At 38.4% G+C, this 22,427-nt stretch overlaps 2 protein-coding genes across 3 annotated transcripts; one reads left to right on the forward strand and one right to left on the reverse strand.

Annotated features, from left to right (window-relative positions):
- Positions 1 to 1,270: 1,270 nt before the first annotated feature.
- On the reverse strand, positions 1,271 to 6,891 carry LOC135464046 (receptor-binding cancer antigen expressed on SiSo cells-like). 2 transcript variants are annotated; one of them, XM_064741521.1, is made up of 5 exons: positions 6,842 to 6,891; positions 5,776 to 5,974; positions 4,924 to 5,070; positions 3,411 to 3,500; positions 1,271 to 2,432 (listed from the first exon to the last, which is right to left on the reverse strand). In XM_064741521.1, exons 2-5 carry the CDS (start codon positions 5,947 to 5,949, stop codon positions 2,220 to 2,222), a joined length of 624 nt encoding a protein of 207 aa, XP_064597591.1. In that variant the 5' UTR covers positions 5,950 to 5,974; positions 6,842 to 6,891; the 3' UTR covers positions 1,271 to 2,219. The 2 variants fall into 2 exon arrangements, with proteins under 2 accessions (XP_064597591.1, XP_064597590.1); XM_064741520.1 differs by having other exon boundaries at positions 6,828 to 6,871.
- Positions 6,892 to 7,170: 279 nt separating this feature from the next.
- LOC135464162 (protein LKAAEAR1-like) lies at positions 7,171 to 16,882 on the forward strand. Its single transcript, XM_064741662.1, has 7 exons — positions 7,171 to 7,306; positions 9,577 to 9,720; positions 10,998 to 11,092; positions 12,146 to 12,217; positions 12,540 to 12,597; positions 14,163 to 14,285; positions 16,003 to 16,882. Exons 1-7 carry the CDS (start codon positions 7,301 to 7,303, stop codon positions 16,063 to 16,065), a joined length of 561 nt encoding a protein of 186 aa, XP_064597732.1. The 5' UTR covers positions 7,171 to 7,300; the 3' UTR covers positions 16,066 to 16,882.
- Positions 16,883 to 22,427: the final 5,545 nt, after the last annotated feature.

Raw genomic sequence — 22,427 nt, forward strand, 5'->3', positions numbered from 1 at the left:
CACCCAGTGTTCCAATCCAGGTACACCCAGTGCTCGCATCAAGCTACACCCAGTGTTCCCATCAAGACTCATCCAATGTTTCCATCAAGGTACACCCAGTGTTCCCATCAAGACTCATCCAATGTTTCCATCAAGGTACACCAGTGTTCCCATCAAGGTTCATTCAATGTTTCCATCAAGGTACACCCAGTGTTCCAATCCAGGTACACCCAGTGTTCCAATCCAGGTACACCCAGTGTTCGCATCAAGGTACACCAGTGTTCCCATCAAGACTCATCCAATGTTTCCATCAAGGTACACCCAGTGTTCCCATCAAGGTTCATTCAATGTTTCCATCAAGGTACACCCAGTGCTCCCATCAAGACTCATCCAATGTTTCCACAAGGTACACCCAGTTTTCCCTTCAAGGTTCATTCAATGTTTCCATCAAGGTACACCCAGTGTTCCCAACAAGACTCATCCAATGTTTCCATCAAGGTACACCCAGTGTTCCCATCAAGGTCCATTCAATGTTTCCATCAAGGTACACCCAGTGTTCCCATCAAGACTCATCCAATGTTTCCATCAAGACTCATCAATGTTTCATCAAGAGTCATCCAATGTTTCCATCAAGACTCATCCAATGTTTCCATCAAGGTACACCCAGTGTTGCCATCAAGACTCACCCAATGTTTCCTTCAAGACTCATCCAATGTTTCCATCAAGGTACACCCAGTGTTCCCATCAAGACTCACCCAATGTTTCCTTCAAGACTCATCCAATGTTTCCATCAAGGTACACCCAGTGTTCCCAATCAAGACTCATCCAATGTGTCCATCAAGACTCATCCAATGTTTCCATCAAGGTTCATCTAGTGTTTCCCATCAAAGTACACCCAGTGTTCAAATCAAGGTACACCCAGTGTTCCATCAAGACACACCCAGTGTTCCCATCAAGACTCATCCAATGTTTCCATCAAGGTTCATTCAATGTTTCCATCAAGGTACACCAGTGTTCCCATCAAGACTCATCCAATATTTTCATCAAGGTACACCCAGTTTTCCATCAAGGCTCATTCAATGTTTCCATTCAAGGTACACCCAGTGTTCCCATCAAGACTCATCCAATGTTCCCATCAAGACTCATCCAATGTTTCCATCAAGGTACACCCAGTGTTCCCATCAAGGTCCATCCAATGTTTCCAACAAGGTTCATCAGTGTTCTCATCAAGACTCACCCAATGTTTCCTTCAAGGCCTCATCCAATGTTTTCCATCAAGGTACACCCAGTGTTCCCATCAAGACACACCCAGTGTTCCCATCAAGACACACCCAGTGTTCCCATCAAGACTCATCCAATGTTTCCATCAAGGTACACCCAGTGTTCCCATCAAGGTTCATTCAATGTTTCCATCAAGGTACACCCAGTATTCCCATCAAGTTTCATTCAATGTTTCCATCAAGGTACACCCAGTGTTCCCATCAAGACTCATCCAATGTTCCCATCAAGACTCATCCAATGTTTCCCATCAAGACTCATCCAATGTTTCCATCAAAGTTCATCTAGTGTTCCCATCAAGGTATACCCAGTGTTCCCATCAAGGTACACCCAGTGTTCCATCAAGGTCCATCCAATGTTTCCAAAAAAGACTCATCCAATGTTTCCATCAAGGTACACCCAGTGTTCCCATCAAGACTCACCCAATGTTTCCTTCAAGACTCATCCAATGTTTCCATCAAGGTACACCCAGTGTTCCCATCAAGACTCACCCAATGTTTCCTTCAAGACTTATCCAATGTTTCCATCAAGGTTCATCCAGTGTTCCCATCAAGACTCATCCAATGTTTCCATCAAGGTTCATCCAGTGTTCCCATCAAGGTACACCCAGTGTTCCAATCAAGGTACACCCAGTATTCCCATCAAGACTCATCCAATGTTCCCATCAAGGTACACCCTGTGTTCCCATCAAGATTCATGCAGTGTTCCCCTAGAGATTCATCCAGCTTTACCATCTATATTCACACAGCTTTCTCATCAAGATTAACTCAGTGTTCACGTCACAGTTTACCGAGTATTCTCAGCAAGGTTTAAGCTCAGCTTCCAACACAGTTACACCAAACTCCCAAGAGAATTTATTTACAGTGTAAGTAATATAAAACCACCGTTTTGGACGACACTCAAGGACATACCAGACAGCCCTCAAATCACTGCCGTACACAAGGATATCAATTCCACCTGTGTCATGACAGTTTCACAGCTGATAAATGGGTGTCTCTTTTGTTCATTTTGTGAGCTTCTCGCTCGTATTTCTTTTTCTGCTGAGCCAAATGCCTCTGCTCCCTCTCAGCTTTACGTTTCTCCCGTATCGCTGCCTGAGCCTCCCAGGTTAAATCTTCTCTGATCTCCTCTCCCCAAGCATTCTCCGACTCATCCCATGTTCCCAGATCAGGGCCCTAAAATCAGACAAATGTACACATACAAACCAGACAAGAAACCAGATTTTCTGGTATAAGTCAAAAGTGGTGTAATCCATCTTAGCGAATGAACACTTGGTACGAGTAAAATACCTTGGCAAACGATTACAAATTTTCACTGATGGAACTAGAGGTGTTTTTATAAAATTCACATAACTTACACAGAAGCAGTCTGCCAGCTACGCAGCCTCGTATTTCCAATGAAATAAAATCTACTTCAGCAATACCTGATGTCACCAACTGCCCACATGTGGACCATAAATAGTTTCCATACTTCAAACACGATCTCTATGAACAAATCTGGTAAAATGTTGTATGTAATTAACCACAATGTTCATGGTAACATCTATTGATTTATTTATTTATTTGACTGGTGTGTTACGTCATACCCACGAATATTTTTTACTTTTATACAAGAACGACATGTTCCAGCTTACAATATTATAATCGTTTCCACTGGAAATGACTCTGGATCATGTTAATTAGCCATTAGTATCAGATTTGTTAGTTCTTTCAGCAGAGGTAGAGTGGTAAAATGCCAGCAGTCATCCATGCTTTCTTATATGCCAAATTTCACAAGCACTGTTAAAAGCTTGCACTAAATTCAGATTCTTCTATTAATTTATTTGTTTGATTTGTTTGAAAATTGATTTAATATTCAAGAATTTTTCACTTATACCATGGCAGTCATTTTTGGGGTGAAATGAAGGAAACCAAAAGTTATCAGTATATACCAAAGAACGGTGCCATGTATCAGAGTAGACCCCAACCGTGTTAATAGCGGAGGCTGACTGGCCTAGTAAGACCAATGGTATAGCTGAATGTGCCAGCAATGGCCTATCCACAAGTGGGAAACATCTTTCCAAATATGAGGAAAGCATGTCCAGCCAGAAGACTCAGAACTTCTGCATCGTTGGCAGAACTGAACGAAAATCGTCTGAACATTAGTGCACCTACCGTTGCTGGAACTTCTGAGGTCATAGCCAGTCGACTAGACAACCCAGACTGATACATTGGGGTAGGATCCTCTTTCTTACGTATAAATATCTGCATGAAAAAAGCCACAGAAAAATTAAGTTTTTGGTTATTAAAGTTAATAAGATTCTTATTGTAAGTCTGGTGCATTTTATTTTTCAGAAATATTTTAATAAGCTAAAATAAGTATATCAGAATGTGTATAGATATATATACATTTGTATCTTAACTAACCCCTTTAGCTATGAATATAAGCATAAATATTAATTGGGAAAATCAATTCTATAATACTTTAGACAACAAATATATTTCCCAGAGGTTCATACAATTGTTGAGAAAAGTGGTTTTCTTGGGGGAAAGAAAAAAGGCTGTTTAATTTTCTCTGTTTTTTAAGTTTTGATACCCCAACAATATGTGCAAGTTTAAAGTAGCTTTAACAGAAATATTGAAATTTTTTTATCTAGACTTTGTTCATTCCTGTTCAGTAAATATGAAGAAGTTTAAATTTCTGATATTGCGATGTCTGAAATGGCCCATTCAAAAATTTAAACTTATTGACATTTCTTGATTTTGGACATATTCATCTCTATCAGTCTCAGCAGGGTGTGATCTACGGCCTTCCTGTGTCCCTAAACTAGACGCTTTAAAAACTCAACTTTTTAAAAAAAAAAAACCATAGCAACTTGATTCAAACAATCAAAGAAAATTATTAAAACTTGAACTTGGGCGTTTTCTTTCATATTTATCCATCTCTGAGTTCATCATTTCTCACCCATGGCGGGGAGTTAACTCCATAATAACAGGAAGGTTTGCTCTCCTACTGACACTGCTAAATTCTACGCACAGAGGTTAAAATAAGAAATAATGTGTAAAAACTGCTTTGACCAAATGGCGCGATAATGGTGGGACAGAAAACATGGCAAGGCTGCAACATGCCGACATGAAAAAAACGCCGAAAGAAGACAATAATCAGATGCTAGATTCCTTGTTTGACAAAAATTCAGTCTACAAGACCAGATGAAACACCTGATACCAGTCCAGAAGCAACTCTGCTCAGCAGAAGTGAAGACTTCTTCAGTGAGAATCTTAAAGAACTACCAGGGTGGACACAGATGCGCCTATTAGTTGTGTTGTGAATATGTGCTTATGAACGCCTATCACAGGCATTTATAACAGACTGCGGTTTTGTTCCTGTCTTTGGGGCTGTGCCACCAAAACTAGGAAAAACCACTCAAATTCATCCAAAAAATAAAGGCACAGAAAAACAGTGGATTTTATCTCATTAAGAGGCGCTAACTTACAGTCTGATGGTCAAGGCGAATTTTGCAGCCCGCCCTTTTCTGTGCTCAGTCATTTAATTTTTGTAAATAAGAACACAACTTTAAAATCTCGGATATAATCCTGCTCACAATGTCTCACTTTCTCCAGTTCTGCACACACACAACCCCCCGCACCCACCCCCCCCCACAAACTTAGCAGCAGAGTCTGCACTTACTTTTTTGGTTTTCCGAACTTCTGGTTTCATATCGCGAAAGAAATCCACTTCTGTCTCCTCCTCTTGATGGGAGGGGTTACTGTCAATGTACTGGTGATTGGCTGAATTGTCTCCCCCTCCCCAGCTGTCCCAAGGTTCAAGCTCAGTCTGCAAAGGGAAAAACAACCTTTTTAGCACTTCTTCCAGGCATCTTTAAATGATGTTCTGTGTACCCAGGAAATTCTTAGCAAGTGAAACTACTGTATTTTTACCTAAGGTTTGGTACCCGTATGTAAAGATGCATTTTCAAAAGCACTCAAGGCCTTAAAATGATACTCTTGATGCAAACAGTTAATTTTTTTCTTGTATGAAATTAAACAAACTTCATATAGAGAAAAAAATTAAGGAGTCCTAGTTAAGGTCGATGAATCCTTCAGAATGTATCACTTGTGAATTGCTAAACTACAGGTGAAGTACAGTAATTAATTCCCCATGAAAAAGATACCAGCATTCATAGGACAATGCAAATGTATACCTGCACTGATAAAATATCCCGCAGGAAGTTTACAGAACAAACTTTTTGTTTTATTATGTAGCACAACGACGATATCGCAGTTTAAAGGAAGTCAAATCCACTACATTCAGACAACTGAAATGTTACCAATTATAACCAATCAAGTTTCCAGTTGCTTGAACATGGCCTATCCCTTGGCTTCATACGGATTTCTGATTAAACAATGATTTACTGAGTTGCAAAGCAGCTCAGAAAAAAATGTCCATAGCCATTTAGGTCTGTTTTCACATTTCTTTCTAAATAACTCAGGATATACTATTTGCTGTCTTTACTTTTAACGGATATCAAAAGTTTCTTACCTCATTGCTGGGTACACTCTGAGATATATCAGGAGGAGGATAGTGATTGGCTAAAGGCAGAATTGTCCCTGAATTCTTTCGCCGTCGTCCCATCCAACACATAAGTCGTTTCAGGGGAGATAGCAACACCATCAGGAAACTGAACAGTTTTCTCACCAGCCCTCCCACTGCCATGTTTGCATTAATAAATACAACAAACCTGCAAACAAGATTATAGTAGATGCAGAAGCTCTCACAATACTGAGACAGTAACTTATGAAGGGATTTATCAAATTTATTCCCTTTTCTTTTTTTTTTCAAATGATGCTCAATGTGAGTCTGCCTTCCCATTGGTCAGAGGAGAATGGTTTAAATGGCCAAAATTTTGTTGCACATTGGCAACAAAGCTGAAACTGGATGTGCAATCTGTCGTGGTAAATTAGCCACATACCCGTTTTCAAAAATGGCCATAATTTTATCAAACACAGAAACTTAACGTGTTTAATGAAACTGTCATGGTCAAGTCACATAACGTGTACCAATTCAGCTTGATCTGACGATCTCATGTATTGATGGGCAAACTTGCAAAAGGTCAGTGCCAGGGAAGAGAATCTTATCCAGCAAAATCAGCTGAAATTTCTTGTAGTATCTAACCTCCCATTGGTAAATCGATTGGCTTCGTCCAATTAGGCGAAAGATTAGACACTTAAACAAACAGATTTCTCCTCAAATCCGCTGAAATCGGTTATTTCTATTAAGTTATTTCGAACACGCATATCACGAATTCACGATGTCTAGTACAGGCAGTTACAGATACACAGTAGCGCAGTCTAAAAGCCAGTCTGAGCGACGGTATGCCCGGTCTCAGATCCAATGTTTTGTGTTCAACACTCCATGTGTTTAAGCATTTTTTTCTGTTGAATAATACACAAGTGCAACAACAACAACGACATGCATGAAACGATTATTTACTGGAAAGCAGCAATTTTGGCAATCAGTCATGATGCATTGGCATGTGTGCTAAAGGGCAAAATGAAAATATCCGCAATGAACGTGCACCATATGGAACGCACATTGAATCACAAACCTAGTGTTTCTTCACATATTTCCGCAAAGTTCCAACAAGACAGGTTCGCCCACTCTCGCGAGAACTCGGGGGTTCAGTAAAACTATAACCAATAAAGTTCATTACAACACTTTAAAATCGACGTATTTAAAATAAAACACAGAAAATATCTCAACAAACTGTCAAATTTAGTCAATTAAAAGCAATTTTTTTAGTTCGTGCAACGAAACTCGTTTTTGCTAGAAATTACATTGCAATAGCATCATGTCAAATATAGTTTTATCGGATCTATAAAGACGTTACGTTTTTTGATGTATCCGCTCACTGTTGCTTGGCAACTGACGATTGCAATGGCGGACAAATTGCTAAACGTGAGGCGTTGAAAAGACATCTTCTAATGTCGCTGGGAACGGCGAAGGATTTACGGAATCCGAGTCGGTCCATCTATTTAACCTACACCGAAAAGTAGAAAGGGGCGTAATGGGGGTGAGTCTTGTTATTTTGTTTTGATCAGGCTGATTTTCTCAATGAGTCCACTGCCATTTTATTCAGTTCACTCATCATTGATGTTTTGATACAGATGCTATCATGCAACACTCAGCAGTCCAAGAATGAACTCATAAATGAAACTATAGTAACTCATAAAGTCAATTTTCCTCGACATGTGTCCTATTTATAGAACATTAAATACTATACCACGCATATTATTATGTATGGGAGCTGAGCTAAGAAAAATTATACTTTGATTTTTTTTTTTTTAAAGTATTGTAAAATCCTGTAAGAAGCTAGAGACCATGTGATCTCCTCAGTAACAAATGCTGTGGGTGACGAAAATGTTCCTGTCAACATTATTGCATAGGAAAAGACCTATTATTGAATCTCTGTCAGCGATCTTGTATCCGTTGGATGTGTATAATTTTCAGCTTTCCAGATATAGCATTTCTGCAGAGCTTTCGTGACATTATTTTGTACAACTAGGCCTTACTGGTCACTAACGAAGGGGCAAAGAGTGAACTTTTCCCCAGTGCTTTAACATTGGCCGGCCATTTTGTTTTTGACACAAAAGGGTGGTCACGTGACCTCCAACTTCCGAATGGTAAAGTGTACATTCGATCGAAAGACACCAACTTATGTTCTTGTAGTGGCCGATAACCCCTGAAAGTCTCCCTCCTCAATTTTCTTTTTCTGGCCTAGCATCACTGGAGTCTCCATGCTAACAATCTTATTTCCATACTCAACGAACATTTAGGCTGATTGTCATCATATGCCCCTGCTCACTTTAGAGTAGATTTATTATAGTCATGAAGGCTTTCATGGCATACACTCCTTGGCCTCTTCCACAGTACACACTCCTTTTGACCAGCCATGCGCATGTCCTGATTCATCGTGGAACAATGGGAAGATGGCGGTAGTGGCCAAGGGGTGTGTGCTGTGGAAGATTTCATGGCTATAATAAATTCATTGTAAAGTGAATAGGGGCATATGGTGGAGGTGTGGTGGTGTGGAAAACAAGTCTTTAGGTTGGTGTCTTTTATTTGCACGAGACTTGTTCGATAGCAGAGGCACTCGGCCTAGACATTCGCTGAAAACGAAATTATCACTCTTAGCACCAAGACTTCAAAGACGCTAGGCCAGTATAAGAAAAGGAGTGGTTCAAAGTCTTTCGGGGCTAGTAGTGGTCTATACCATTGTTAATGCATACCCGGTACTCACTGAGGGTTTAGGCTAATTGTGTTTGTTAGCAAGTAGTCCTGCGCATAATGGTGTCTTCGCTCCAATATTATTTTGAAGGTACTTCACTGCTGTCATGCATCCTCATATTTACTTTCCTTGGAGTAGTGCCAGAGTTTTTCCTCTTTGCACCTTGGACACATATAGTGTGTCACCTGTGAAAGTACAGATCAACATCCACAGTTAAAAGGAAACCTAGCCATCACAATGGACGTGGGTGCAAACAATGTCGCGTCCTGTGTATGGAGTGTGTGGGTAGGCCTATCAGCAACCTGCGGATGGTTGTGGGTTTCCCACGAGTCCGGTTTCCTCCTGCCATAATGCTGGCTGCCGTCATGCAAGTGAGATATTATTGAGTGCGGGGTAAAACACCAATCAAACAAACAAATAAATAAAGCCTTAAAAAATAAACTGGGTCAAATGCTACGAAAGTCACCTGTCATGGCTCAAATACAGGACACAGTCGCTGTCTATGGGTTGGTTTCATTTTACATGAGGTTTTTTCTTCTAGACCAGCAGGCTGCTAAGGAATAAAGGTGCCAATATTGTAGCAAGCATCTTTGTGGAGGTCAGTACTTTCACAGGAGACACACTATACGTGCCAAAGGTGCTATGTGGCAGAACTCTGGCACTACTCCAAGAACAGTTAATATAAGGATAAGCCTTCGTGGCTGTAAAACATTTATACTAAAGTCAGTATGGGCATTTTATAACAGACAGTTAGTTATCTTTGATTGGCATGACTTAAAAGGCTATAGGGATAACGATAATGATTATTCACAGGTAGATGTGGGCCGAAGTATGTGCTTAAGAGGGTCAAAGAAAATACAAGTTGGACGCATATTAATGATGATCGTTATGTATAGGTGTAGACATTCATGTGCAATGCGTGCAGATGTGACAAAAGCAAATTAAGCCTCGTGTCATCCCATCAGCTTAGGGACAGGCAGCATGGTTCATGCAGATGGTTTACAGTTACCTGTTGACACCATTTACTATATATTACATGTATGTGATTTTACTAGGACACTCTACCCCCCATAAACAAGGGACACGGGGCAGGGGAGGTGCAAGGGTCGAGGGGTAAATTCCACCCCAGGAACTGGAAGAAGCTGGGACCATCTGAGCTGAAGAAACTGACACCACTGCAGAGGAGCAGATACCTGGCTGTAAGAACATCATATAATAGTTTTATTAAGAATGTCCATGGCATATTGGTTAGCGTTCTAGTACAGCAAAATGACATGCATGTAGGAGCCTCCCATTACTGTGGTCGCTCAGAATTCAAGTTCAGACCTCTCCGGTCCTGCATGGGAATGTCAACGTGCAGATGGTTAAGGGTTTCCCCAGAGCCTGGTTTTCTCCCCATCAGAATGCTAGCTGCCGTTGTGTTTGTGAAATTTTTTTGCCCCAATCAAATAACTAAATAAATGAATACTAACATGACTATAAAGTGTCTCCTTTAATTATGATGAGTGATAGCTTTTGAGCATGGGAAGATGGACCTTAGTTGACATGCAGGATGGCGGCTCTGTCGCTGATGCTTCAGGCATGATGTCACTGGTTTGTGTGCTCCTAAATTGCATAGACACCTTATCAGAGTCAGATCTGTTTGCCACATAAAGGTAGATCTTTGCTTAACTCATGGATTAGTGATGTCATACGCACCTATATAGCCACTGGAAAACAACTCCCTTGTACACAATGTATGACTGTGGATGTTCATGTGTGTAACTGTGTACATGCACCGGTCCTGATATCTCAGTTAGTAGAGTGTCTGCTTTGGGAGCAGGAGATCCAAGGTCAGTCCTGAGTCAGGTCGCACCTAACACATTAAAGGAGGAAGTTCTTCTTCTCTCCATGTACAGTACACTCTTTATGTTTTTGGATTTGACACACTTTCTCTTCTCTCCATGTACAGTACAATATTTATTTTTTTGGAATTGACACACTTTCTCTTCTTTCCATGTAGATTACAATATTTGTTTTTTTGGATTTGACACAATTTCTCCCCTCTTCATATACAGTACAATATTTGTGCATTTGGATTTGACATAGTTCCTCCTCTCTCCATGTAGAGTACAATATTTGTGTGTTTGGATTTGAGACAATTTCTCCTCTCTCTCCATACAGTACAGTATTTGTGTGTTTGGCTGTGACACAATTTCTCTTCTCTCCGTGTTCAGTGCAATATTTATGTTTTTGGCTGTGACAGAATTCTCGTCTCTCCATGTACAATACAGTATTTATGTTTTTGGCTGTGACACAATTCTCTTCTCTCCATGTACAATACAGTATTTTATGTTTTTGGCTGTGGCACAATTTCTCTTCTCTCCATGTACAGTACAGTATTTATATTTTTGGATTTAACACAACTTCTCAATGTAGCTTTCTCATTATGATATTAATAGCTTTACATTCAACACAATTTCTTTGCTCTCCACAGTATGAAGACCCAGACAAGGTAGCTGCTGAGGCTCAGGGGAACAGTCAAAAGAGACTGATAGATAAAAAAAAATCAACAACGGTACTGACACTTTTGCTCTTCTAAATTTGTGGATTTATTTCTGTCAGCAGTTACTAAAAGCCCTTGTTACGACAGCTAGTACAAAACTTAGGCGACATATTAAAACATATACGCTACCTAACAAAAGCTACATGTACGCCATACATGGACATTTTGTTAACTGATTACTGTTATTCTTCAACCGTTTCGCATGTTTGCAAGGTGATTATTCAAGCATGTTCCGAATGCTCTATTCTGTGTAGGCTGATAAAATTATACCTTTTTGGTGAAGCCCTTGAAATTGGCCAATCCAACCAATGTGATTTTTTCTCCAAAATCTATACGCATAAATGCGCATAAATTGCGCTGAAAGTTGCTCTATCACGTTGAAGAATCAGGATAAAGCAAGTTTAGGATAATGACATGTATGTGAGACATACTAGAAGTTTAAAAAAAAAGCAGTTTAGCTTTAAGATCGGTCGGCCATGTCCCCGGCTTATCTCTGATAATGGCTACATGACGTGACTTGGAACTCGATCCCATAATAGTGAAGTAATTCTGATTTCATATTGTTTTTTAATTGAATTCTATTGCTGTCATGCTCGTATTTACCTTGGCTGCAGAATGCCAAATACAAGGAAGACGTTTTAAATACTGGTTGACAACAATATTGTTAAATTACTGTTTTAGAACCCGTAGTCGACTCGTATCTGGGTTCAGTGATACTAATGATTGAAATCAAGGCATCACCAATTCTGTGCAGGGTGTCAAAAGCTTGTGAAATATTTTACATCTTTGTGATAATGCCGTCATTTCTTCGTTATTACTATTGTTACCCTAATATTCCTGACTAATTTTCACTCCAATTTATGCAAATTTTTTGAAGTTAATTTTGAAGACAATAAAAGGATTGGTCGGTTTCAGAGCTTTGCATAAAGTTTAATTTTGTCAGTCTACACAAAACAAGTGCCATCAGAATGTGCTTGAATAAACACCTTGCAAACATGGTAAAAGGTTGAAGAATTACCGTAAATGTTTTCAATTTTGTTTTATTAACTTTGCGGGTTTTTTTTTGGTTTTTTTTGCAGAAATAGAGACGAGATTACAGAAGAAGATTTACAGGAACGAGATAAAAATGCAAAGTTAATTGGACAGCTCAAGTAGGTTGATTTGCATAATTGACGAACCTGTTGATGAACCAACAAATAACGTGTGGAAATGTTTTGAAAATATTGATCCTGGCTCAGATGTAATGTTTTATCATGTTTATTTGACTGTCAGACATTAATACATTAATGCTGATCAAATTGTTAAGTGGAAATATGTGACTTGATTTAATTTTGAAACGATAACATGTAGGAAAAACTCCTGTTTTATGCCAATGCAAAAGTTGATTATTTGAGTTGCTGTTAATAATGCACTTATATTTTGAGAAATAAGTTGGTGTTTACCTGTGTTTACCTGTGTTTACCTGTCCTCCAGGGCTGCAGAAGCTAGGAACCGACTACGTATTATGAGATTACGCTACCAGGCAAATCGGGTGAGCGCATGCAAGTGCAGGCTGCTGTCTTTGCACCATATGCATTCTCATGTTCACTTTATAATTAAGAGCACAAAACATAAATCAGCTTTCAGTTTTTCAGTTTGAGCCAGATTACATTTTGTATTTACTTGTACCTGATGTCTTAAGGTATACATGCTGTCTTCCTCTCCGTCCATACGTGGGAAGGTCTGCCAGCAACTTGCGGATGGTTGTGGATTTCCCTGGGTTCTGCCCGGTTTCCTCCCACCATAATGCTGGCCGCCGTCGTATAAGTGAAATATTTTTGAGTATGGCATAAAACACTAATCAAATAAATCTTAAGGCATGTACCTATACATATACTTACATATAAAGGTGTGAATATTGTAAATGTCATGATATTTTGAAAAAGCAATATGCAAATTTGTCATACTGAACTTTATGACTTCCATGCAGTCAGTTTTGCTCAGTGTTTGCAGTGGGAAGAATGTTATATGTTATACATATGTTGTATCTGGGATTAATCTGTCTCCCCTAATCCGTCTCTCCTAATCCGTCTATCCTAATCCGTCTATCCTAATCCCAGGTTGTATGTAAATGTAACTGTAATCCAGGGGCTGATTCCACAAAGAAATCCCTGACATAAGTCAGAATTTAAAATTCCTTCATAATACCTACTTTTTGGTACTGGAAGGTGAAATTTTGACACATTTGTCTGAAGATAACATTAATGAGGTGGACGAAATTTTAATTTCTAAGGCCGAAAAATGAGCTTTAATGTCGTATTTCACATTTTGACCTATATTAAAGTCAGAAATGGCTTGGTGGAGTGAGCCCCTGGTGAATTAATTAAGTTCTATTTTTTCCTTTTTGTTAAGTTGCTTCCTTTAAAATCACTAACTGAGCCGCAATGTGGCTTCAGCCCCATTTTTTGAACAACGATCTTTCGAGATTTTCCTTCTTTCATTGCTCTCTGGGCCTTGGTAGCAATACATGTAAGCGATTGACTATCTCGTTCGTGTAGTGTTACATGAAGTTCACTTGAGACAGATTACCTTCAGTCAGTATTCTATGTGGCAGGTGTAAAAGTTTGTCATGTAGTTACCAAAGGTTTTTGTTTTTATCCTGGATCTCGGGTTTCCTCCACCCATGGTATTTATACTGCCTGCTATTGTGAAGTGAATTTTAAATATTCTTGAAGTAAACAATGTTATTAAGATTCCCTGGACAGAAAAGACTTCACATCTTGTCAGTCTTATTCTCCACATAACATGAATAAGGACACAGCTGCAAATCCCTGGATGAAACCGTGACAGGATTTATAGGCCCCAGTCAAATAAGTAAATAATATATATAGAAAATTCTAGGAATATAAACCTTTACAAAATGTATGTATTACTCGGCTTGTGTGTATTATTATAAGCTGATATATTAGCTGTTAACCTCCTCAGAAACTGTGAATGTAGAAGGTAAAATTATTGGACATGTGAATGCATGGAGCACTATAAGGCAGGGAATGTGGGTGAAAAGCTTGGAAAAGCTGGGATCTCAACAACTCAATTCATTTGCATTCACTCTTCCAGGATCAGGAGATCTGCCATCTGATAGCTTGTCAACCAACAGCTCTTAAGGCCGTCCGCTTGCAGGCTCTTGTACCCTCCAGCCTTACCCGGAAGGATGTTGGAGACCCCCTGGACAAGCTCAATGTAAGTGATCTACATAAACAGTAGATCTGGAGTTCAATCCTGAATGTAAAAGAAAAGCTAACATATAAAGTACATAAGGTGCATCATATGGACAATGGAGCACTGTTCGCAGAAATACTTTTGTTTATTTTTTCAAATTTTCTGAAGAGTGATGGAAGGCATTCAAATACTTGAATACTGTGGTGGGCTTTATGAGCCATATTGAAGGTATCTAGGAACTCTGACATCACACCACCTTTTTTCCTGATGTTCACCAGAAGGAAGGCATTTTTGAAAACATTGTTTCAGTGTCGTGTTTAGAGTTGGAAAACCTTCCTGTGGTGTGAGAGTCCCTTAACTCTGATAGTGTGGTCCATAAAACCCACCATAGCATTCAAATGTTTGAACGCCTTTCACTCTTTTCACAATAATCTAAAAGAATGAATAAAAGTATATTTATGCAAAGTTTTTAGTGGTCTATTTATTGATACCTACTTTGATACCTATTTTTTTTACCTACTTTGAGTCTTTTCCTTTAACTAAAGGTCGTTTCGCTTGGTACTACATAAACCTTGCTAGGCACTCAGAGTACCGATAAGAGGATTCAAGTAAGGTGTTTAAGGTGAATGTGTTTGAAAACTGAAGTGGGCTCTTAAAGAGCTTCTCAAGCCATACGGGGGAAGGTCTGCCAGCAACCTGCGGATGGTCATGGGTTTCCCCCAGGCTTTGCCCAGTTTCCTCCCACCATAATGCTGGCCGCCGTCTTCTAAGTGAAATATTCTTGAGTACGCTGTAAAACACCATTCAAATATAAAGAGCTACTTCAGTGTCAAGGCCTGTATGTCTGAAAGCAGGGTTAAATGATACAGATCAAGATGGTATAAATTGCTTTACTAAATCTTCAAAAAATCGCATGTATTAAAACCACTGTTTCGGAGTTACGGAGAATAATATGAAAACAAAAGTTTTCTGTCAATTCAAAGTTTGTCTCGGTGTGACAGCATGCAGGAACACGTCGTACAAACGACGTCGCACCTTCACACGCGCATTAAGTTATTCCAGCTAACTCCCTTACTTGACGTCACATCTGCCTACTTCGTCGTCACATAAGGAATATTATCAGGTTACAAAAGGAAACTTTTAAGAAAACTGACGAAGATATTGTTTTTTCAGGACTTCTCATTTATAGGGGTTAAAATGAATTATTCGCCTTAAATATTTTTGAACTGTAGCTTTAGGTCGGTTCTCTAGCGTATCCTACGTTTAAGTCACATAAAGGCCTTAAACTGATTTTTTTTTATTCAAGTGCCTTTCATCATTTCAAGTTTTTCTAAGAGATTAATCAAACTTCACAGAAAACTCTTTCAATTGGCCTTTTAAGTTTTGCCTGTAAAAATGCACTTTCAAACGAACGTAAAGGCTTTAAAATGAGGATTTTAATTCCAATGCATTTCATCGTGTCAAGTTTTTTTACGAGATGAATCAAACTTCACAGAAAACTCTTCAGTGGCCATATAAGGTGGAAGGCTCAATGAGAATCGAGCAAAATGTGTCACTTGAAAACAACCCAAAGTTAGGTAAAATATCATAATGTAGGGAAGTGGATAATCATTTTAGGAACATGAAAACCTGAAAGTTCTGTCTATAAAATTGTCTTAAGAAATCACAAATTTCAATTGATGGGATTATTTTAAAATCAAAAGGAACTTAGTTGTAACATGTACAGTATATTTTGCAGAGGCACCGTATTGAATCCCTGCTGGAAGACGAGCGGGGTTTACTGACAAACAGAATAGCATGATCCTGTGAGGCTGGAAGCTGGAGCTGGAGCTGGAGCTGGAAACTGGAAACATGTAGCTGGAGAGTCCATTGGTGTTTTTTTACTCACAATTTACATGTAGTCAATCTTTATTATGTTGTATCCATACACTAGGTAATCAAACCGATCTCCAGTTTAGGAGGTAGAATGCTACGTTTTCTGTTACATAATAGAGAATCGTGTTGAAGATCTTACTAAGTAAGCCAAAGAGCTATTTGTATATTTTGTTTAATTATTTATGTTTTCACAAGATCGTTTGTATTGTTGCTCAATGGTTTTTTCTACAGCTAGTTTTTCAGCACAATTTTTTACATCAGACCTCTAACTCTTTCTTACAAATGCTTACAACGTATGTGTTTTGATTCTGTGAATATTTATTAATGTCAGGTGAAATACAAGTTCCAGTAAACTTCATCATTATCAAACTGTTTCAATCCTGTGATTTGTGAGTTTCTTAACTTTGTTTACTAACTGAAGGCTTCTTTAAGTATTAGATATTCCTCCAGACAAACAGTGTATGTAATGTACTTTTTCACATGCACAGATTACTGCATATTTTTTTATCTTGTCATACAACTTAATTTAAAAGAAAAATAAGAAGTGTCAAAATTTTGTGTATGCTGGTATACATGGAATTGTAAGCTATTGTAAAAAAAAAAAACAAAAAAAAAACATTCTTGACATTGTAAGTCAAGAAACAGTACTTGTTATGAGTAAAGCTATTGTATAAAACGGATTGTTTTGCTTAATACATCAAATTTAATAATCATGGCAAATTTGTGATTTAAATAATTTTTGTCACCAGAAATACATTGTGGTATTCTCATGTTAAAATTCCTTGTCTGTTTCTTATATCCATTTTGTTCCCTATTTTTTGTTCGCTTCATTGTTATTTTGATGGGGGTTTTTGATGCTAATTTTATTCATTCGCCAAGAAAATTCCTTTCGTTTTTTGGACCAGGTTAAAAACTGTTGACTGCTTCTCTTTGTAGTCCGCCAGACAAAAATCGAAATAGAAGAAAACAAAAATTCAAAACGCATAAGATAAGATTCACGAAAATTTTGTTGCCAAATTTTAAACAGCTACGATTTGTAGTTTTCTTGAAAACGGACAAAGCACTGCACGACAAGAATAATTTTAATATTACCAGCAAGGTGTCAGCTAAGATGCATCATAAATGGAAGCTCTTGGCGAGTTGACTGGCACCGACTCTGTCCGGTTGTTATGTTCACTTTAAAGATGGTCCTGTCCCGAGAGTCTTTTTTTGTACATGTATTAGTGGATTGACTTCATGGCCTCTGAAATGTCATAACTTCCTGATGTAAATGTGACTATGACTGAAAAGCAAAAAAAAAAAAAAAAAAACTCTTACATGAACAAAACGTCCTATAAAAAACCATTAAATATTGTCCGGGAAAATAGTTTGATTTACTTTTTGAGAATATCTTTCGACCCAGTAAAAAGCATTTGAAACTGTCTCCTTTTTCTGAAAATGTTGAGCCCATTGATGTCACTTCATCTTTTTGCCGTCTGACACACATAGCTTGCTATATTTCACCATTAAAAATGTAGCTACATTTAGAACTATAAACGCATTCAACAAATGGACATTGGAATGAATTATTCCAAGCCAAAAGTAATTCTGAGACGTCACTGATACCCTCTGGGATCCCAGCATTCCATCATTGAATCCTATGTTTTAAATGCATTTTACTCGTTTAGAAAAAAAAATCTAAAGAAATAAATCAAGCTATTTTCCAGGACAGCGTTTAATGGTCGTTCATCTGATAAGTACTTTATTTCACTGTTTTCGGTGCCTTTACCAAAGGTAACCCGTAAACACTGACGTTTTACGATGAACTGTTTATGCCATGTTGTGAAACACTGCACATGACGTTCGAGATTCTGGTGTGATGGTAACAGACTGTAAATGACGTATTTCCACACAAAATGCAGATATAGATTTAGTAGGATTCAACGTGTATATTCATCGTAGACATATTATTAGAGCTGGCACGTTCAGCATCTAAAACAATCCGTGGTGTCACTGTGCTTCTGCTTGCACAATGTGGCCCCAAAGGTCCACCATTGTCGTGTGCATTCACTGTAAAGGATGGTGCTGCGTGTTCTTTGAAGCTTGAAAGGATCGAAGCTAGAGTGTCTAATATGTAATTCATGCGTGTCCTTTCAAGAAGGAAGACAAGCATCCCTCGAGCGTCCTTTTCGCTGACCTAATTCTACTCTACCATGGTGTTAAGGGGACATATGAGCTGCATATAGGTATTAGTTATAGTTACATCTAACAGACCTTCCTAATATTACATCTAATATTTATATATATATATATATATATATATATATATATATATATATATATATATATATATATATATATATTTATTTATTATATATCTATTAGGCCGATGGGGTTCGTACGTACGTCATCGTACGTCGTACGCACGGCGGCTAGCATTATGGTGGGAGGAAACTGGGCAGACCCCGGGGTGAAACTCACGACCACCCGCAGGTTGCTGAAAGACCTTCCTACGTACGGTTGGAGAGGAAGCCAGCATGAGCTGGACTTGCACTCACAGCGTCTGCATTGTTGAGAGGCTTCTGGGAAATTACGTTGCAATAGTGCGCTAACCAGCTGAGCCACGGAGGCCATTCCAACCGTACGTGTCCAGGTCTGTCAACAACATGCGGATGATCGTGAGATTCCCCCGTGCTCTGCCCGGTTTTCTCCCACCATGCTGCTGGCCGACGTTGTATAAGTGATTTATTCTTGAGTATATCGTAAAACACTAATCAAATAAATAAATAAAATATAATAGGAGAGTTAACGTGTAAATTTATATTAAGAATTAAAATAATTTACATTCGTGATTTGCTCAGTTCCCGTACGTCCCATACATAGTGCAATTAGCGTAGACTTAGTGATTCAGCAGAGCGTCCGCTTCGGGAGCGGTAAATCCAGCGTCATTCCTGGGTCGGGTCACACTTAAGACCCTACAAGAGGGAGTTGTAACTTCCTCGCTTGGCTTTCAGCATGAGGGGGATAGTGCAACGACTGGTTGACCCGTATCAGTATAATGGATCGGGGGGGGGGGGGGGGGGGGGGGCGCTTGCCTTCGGTAAGGCGTCTCAGTGAAGCAGCACTGGATAAAAGAGCGGTGGAAATCCGTCACTTAGTGAGTAAGTGCTTGGGGTTTAACGCCGTACTTAACAATTTTTTTCAGTCAAATGACGATGAAGGAATCCTTAGAGTGCATGCAATGTGCCTCCTCGTTGCAGGACGGATTTCTACCGCTCCTGAAACAGCACTCTCTTAGTGATTCACGGATGTCCGTTACTTTATTATTAATACAAGTGATGTTTACAGTGTGTGTTCATGCGCATAGGCCTACACACAGACATACATATATATATATATGGGTGATTTGTAGATTCCTGCGTTACAGGTATCTTCAGCTATCATTCTATGCAGACCGACCAGAGACAGGTATGTTACAAATTAAGGCTTTTTGACAAACAATCCATATTGGATATAATCAAATCAAATTTTCAGTCTTTACCTATATAGGATAGCTCAAATTATCGCTATTCAGAAAGTGTCAGACATCCACTTCTACTGTTTTATGTATGGTTTTAAAATGATTTTAAAGACTGACAATGTTATAATGCGACCAGCTTTAAAATAAAATTTGGAACTTTATAGGAACACGAGATTGTGAAAAGTAAATTTTTTTTGCTATTGTAACAGCAATATATTGTAATAGTTTTTGTAAGACTATCAGATCTATCACTTTGTGTAATTATTATTATTTTTTTAAATTTATTTATTTAATTAATTGACGTTTTCCACCGCACTCACTTATATTTCAGTATTTCACTTATATACGACGACGGCTAGCATTATAATGATACGAAATCAGTCAGAGCCCGTGGGAATCCACGACTGTCCTCTAGCTGCTGTCATGCCTTCTCACGTACGACACGAGAGGAAGCCAGCATGAGATAGACTTGAGCTCACAGTTATCGCATTGGTTCTGAATCTTTGTGCCGTTCTTGCACGCTATAACATCTGGGCCCCTCAAACTATATTTATAGTGTGGCAAGCCATCGCACCTGCAATAACACATCCTTCTCTTTAATTGTCGGTATAAATATTCTATCTGACATTTATATAAGATTTTGTCACTAAATTTATTACCCGTACCCACTTCGATGTTGTTTTTATAACGCGCTCACTTTAGCCATGTACAACTTGTTCTCATTCGGAGTTGTGTTTATATAACAGATACTTGAACTTTGCAGGCCTATATATATATTTATTATTATTATTATTATTATTATTATTATCGTTCTGATATTGTTTGGCACGCGCATGGTGATAGCCACATGGTGCGTCACTGTTTGTTTAGTCGGTACTGAAACCACAGTGTTGTGTTTCAATGGATACGCTATTACATTTAGAGTATAACTTTGAAAATGATTTTTGAAAGCATTTACTTCAAAGTGCATGGTCATGGTAGGATATACGCATCCCGAATGTTACGAAACATTCTTTATCAAAATTATATCTGTAGTCATCAGTATTGCTCGAAACATACTTATAGTTGAAATTTATCGCTTCCCTATCTTTAAGCAAGTTTGATGTGTTTTCATAAAGCCTTGACGGCAAAGAGCTTATACTCGGTAATCTTCCTTGAATGACATCACTTTCAGGAGAACCCTTCCCGCCTGTCCTTGTCACGTAATGCCTAGACAGGCCCTGCTTCTCGTCGATAAAACAGACTTTTATATTTAGACTGAGGGAAACTGCATTCCGCTCATAAACTCTCACTCGTTCAAAAAAAATCTTCTTTAAATCCGGTTGCGTGAGTGATGACGAATCTCATTTTCATCAATACAACGAAATAAATCCGTTGTCATTTACAAGAAAAGCCATTTCTATTAAAAAGAAATAAATGCGCAATCATGAAGATGGTGATTTGTTATATATAGATCGATGAAAATGCAATTGATCATCAGCCTGAAAATGGATTTAACGGCCGATTTTAATCCAGGCGAGTGTATCTAATATAACACCTCCTATTGCTGATGAAAACAAGCTATATTTTGGCAGATTGAATTTCTCTATATCGCGAGCTTCTCTTGATGAAATTTTAACTGTATTTGGGTCGAATGCATCTTTGTATATAGCTAAACTGAAGGGTAAAAAAATATAAGGATACATTGTCTTTGTTAGTTCGATTATTTGGAGTCATTTGGTTATTTTGATCTCATCAGTTTCTAGCAACTTGTGTTACTGATGCCCTATCGATAACTCTGCCTGACCTGATCGGTAAAAAAGCAGGCAAAATGTACTGACATTTTCTTCGATCACCTAACAGCTGTATTTTGACCGGATCAATCAATGTATATATTTCTATACCTTGTGTCCATGAAATAATACCTATATTTTGACTACATGAATTTCAGTATAGATCGCTACTTCTGGTTATTAAGGTAAAAGCTGTACTTGGGCCGAGGGAATATATATATATATATATATATATATATATATATATATATATATATATATATATATATATATATATATATATATATATATATATATATATATATATATATATATACAGTTACACGCATATTCATGTACATTCCGTTAAATCACATAACAGCTGTATTTCGACCGGATCAATCTCAAGATATGATAACTATATATTCCGACCCAGTGGTTTTTAGTATAGACTGCTACTTTCTGATGTTAAAGTGAAAGCTGTATTTCGGGTTAGTGGATTCGAATCAGTATACAGCTACATGTATACCTCCGTTTGATACAGTAAAAGCTGTATTTCAGGTTATTGGTTTCGAATCTTAGTATAGAGCTACATGTATGCCTTCCGTTCGATACAGTAAAACCTGTCTTTGTCCGCATGAATATCAGTACGCAGATCTGTACTCTCTTTTGATGAAGTTCAAATTATATATGGACATAGTGAATTTCTGTTGATAGCCACCTTCTCATGATGAAAGACAGACAAGATGATCTCGTCTTCTCAATGTGTGGTTACAAATTTCAAGCCTTGTATTTCATCTGCTGTATTTTTAATCAGACATCAGTGGGAATAGGGCGTGTTTTTTAATCCCGTAAGGTGGCGCTAGTGTGAAGCAGGACCTCGACCTATTGTTACGTCAAGAATTATTGTTGTGCAACGTCTACAATGTTGCAATGTATCAGTTTCTACTGCAACGTCGTTCTATCTCTATTGTGACGTCATAGTGATGCGTCATAGAACGAATATTTGACGTCATTAAAATGGCGCCAAGGACTTAT

This window comes from Liolophura sinensis, chromosome 3 (assembly GCF_032854445.1).
Source record: "Liolophura sinensis isolate JHLJ2023 chromosome 3, CUHK_Ljap_v2, whole genome shotgun sequence".
Taxonomy (NCBI): domain Eukaryota; kingdom Metazoa; phylum Mollusca; class Polyplacophora; order Chitonida; family Chitonidae; genus Liolophura; species Liolophura sinensis.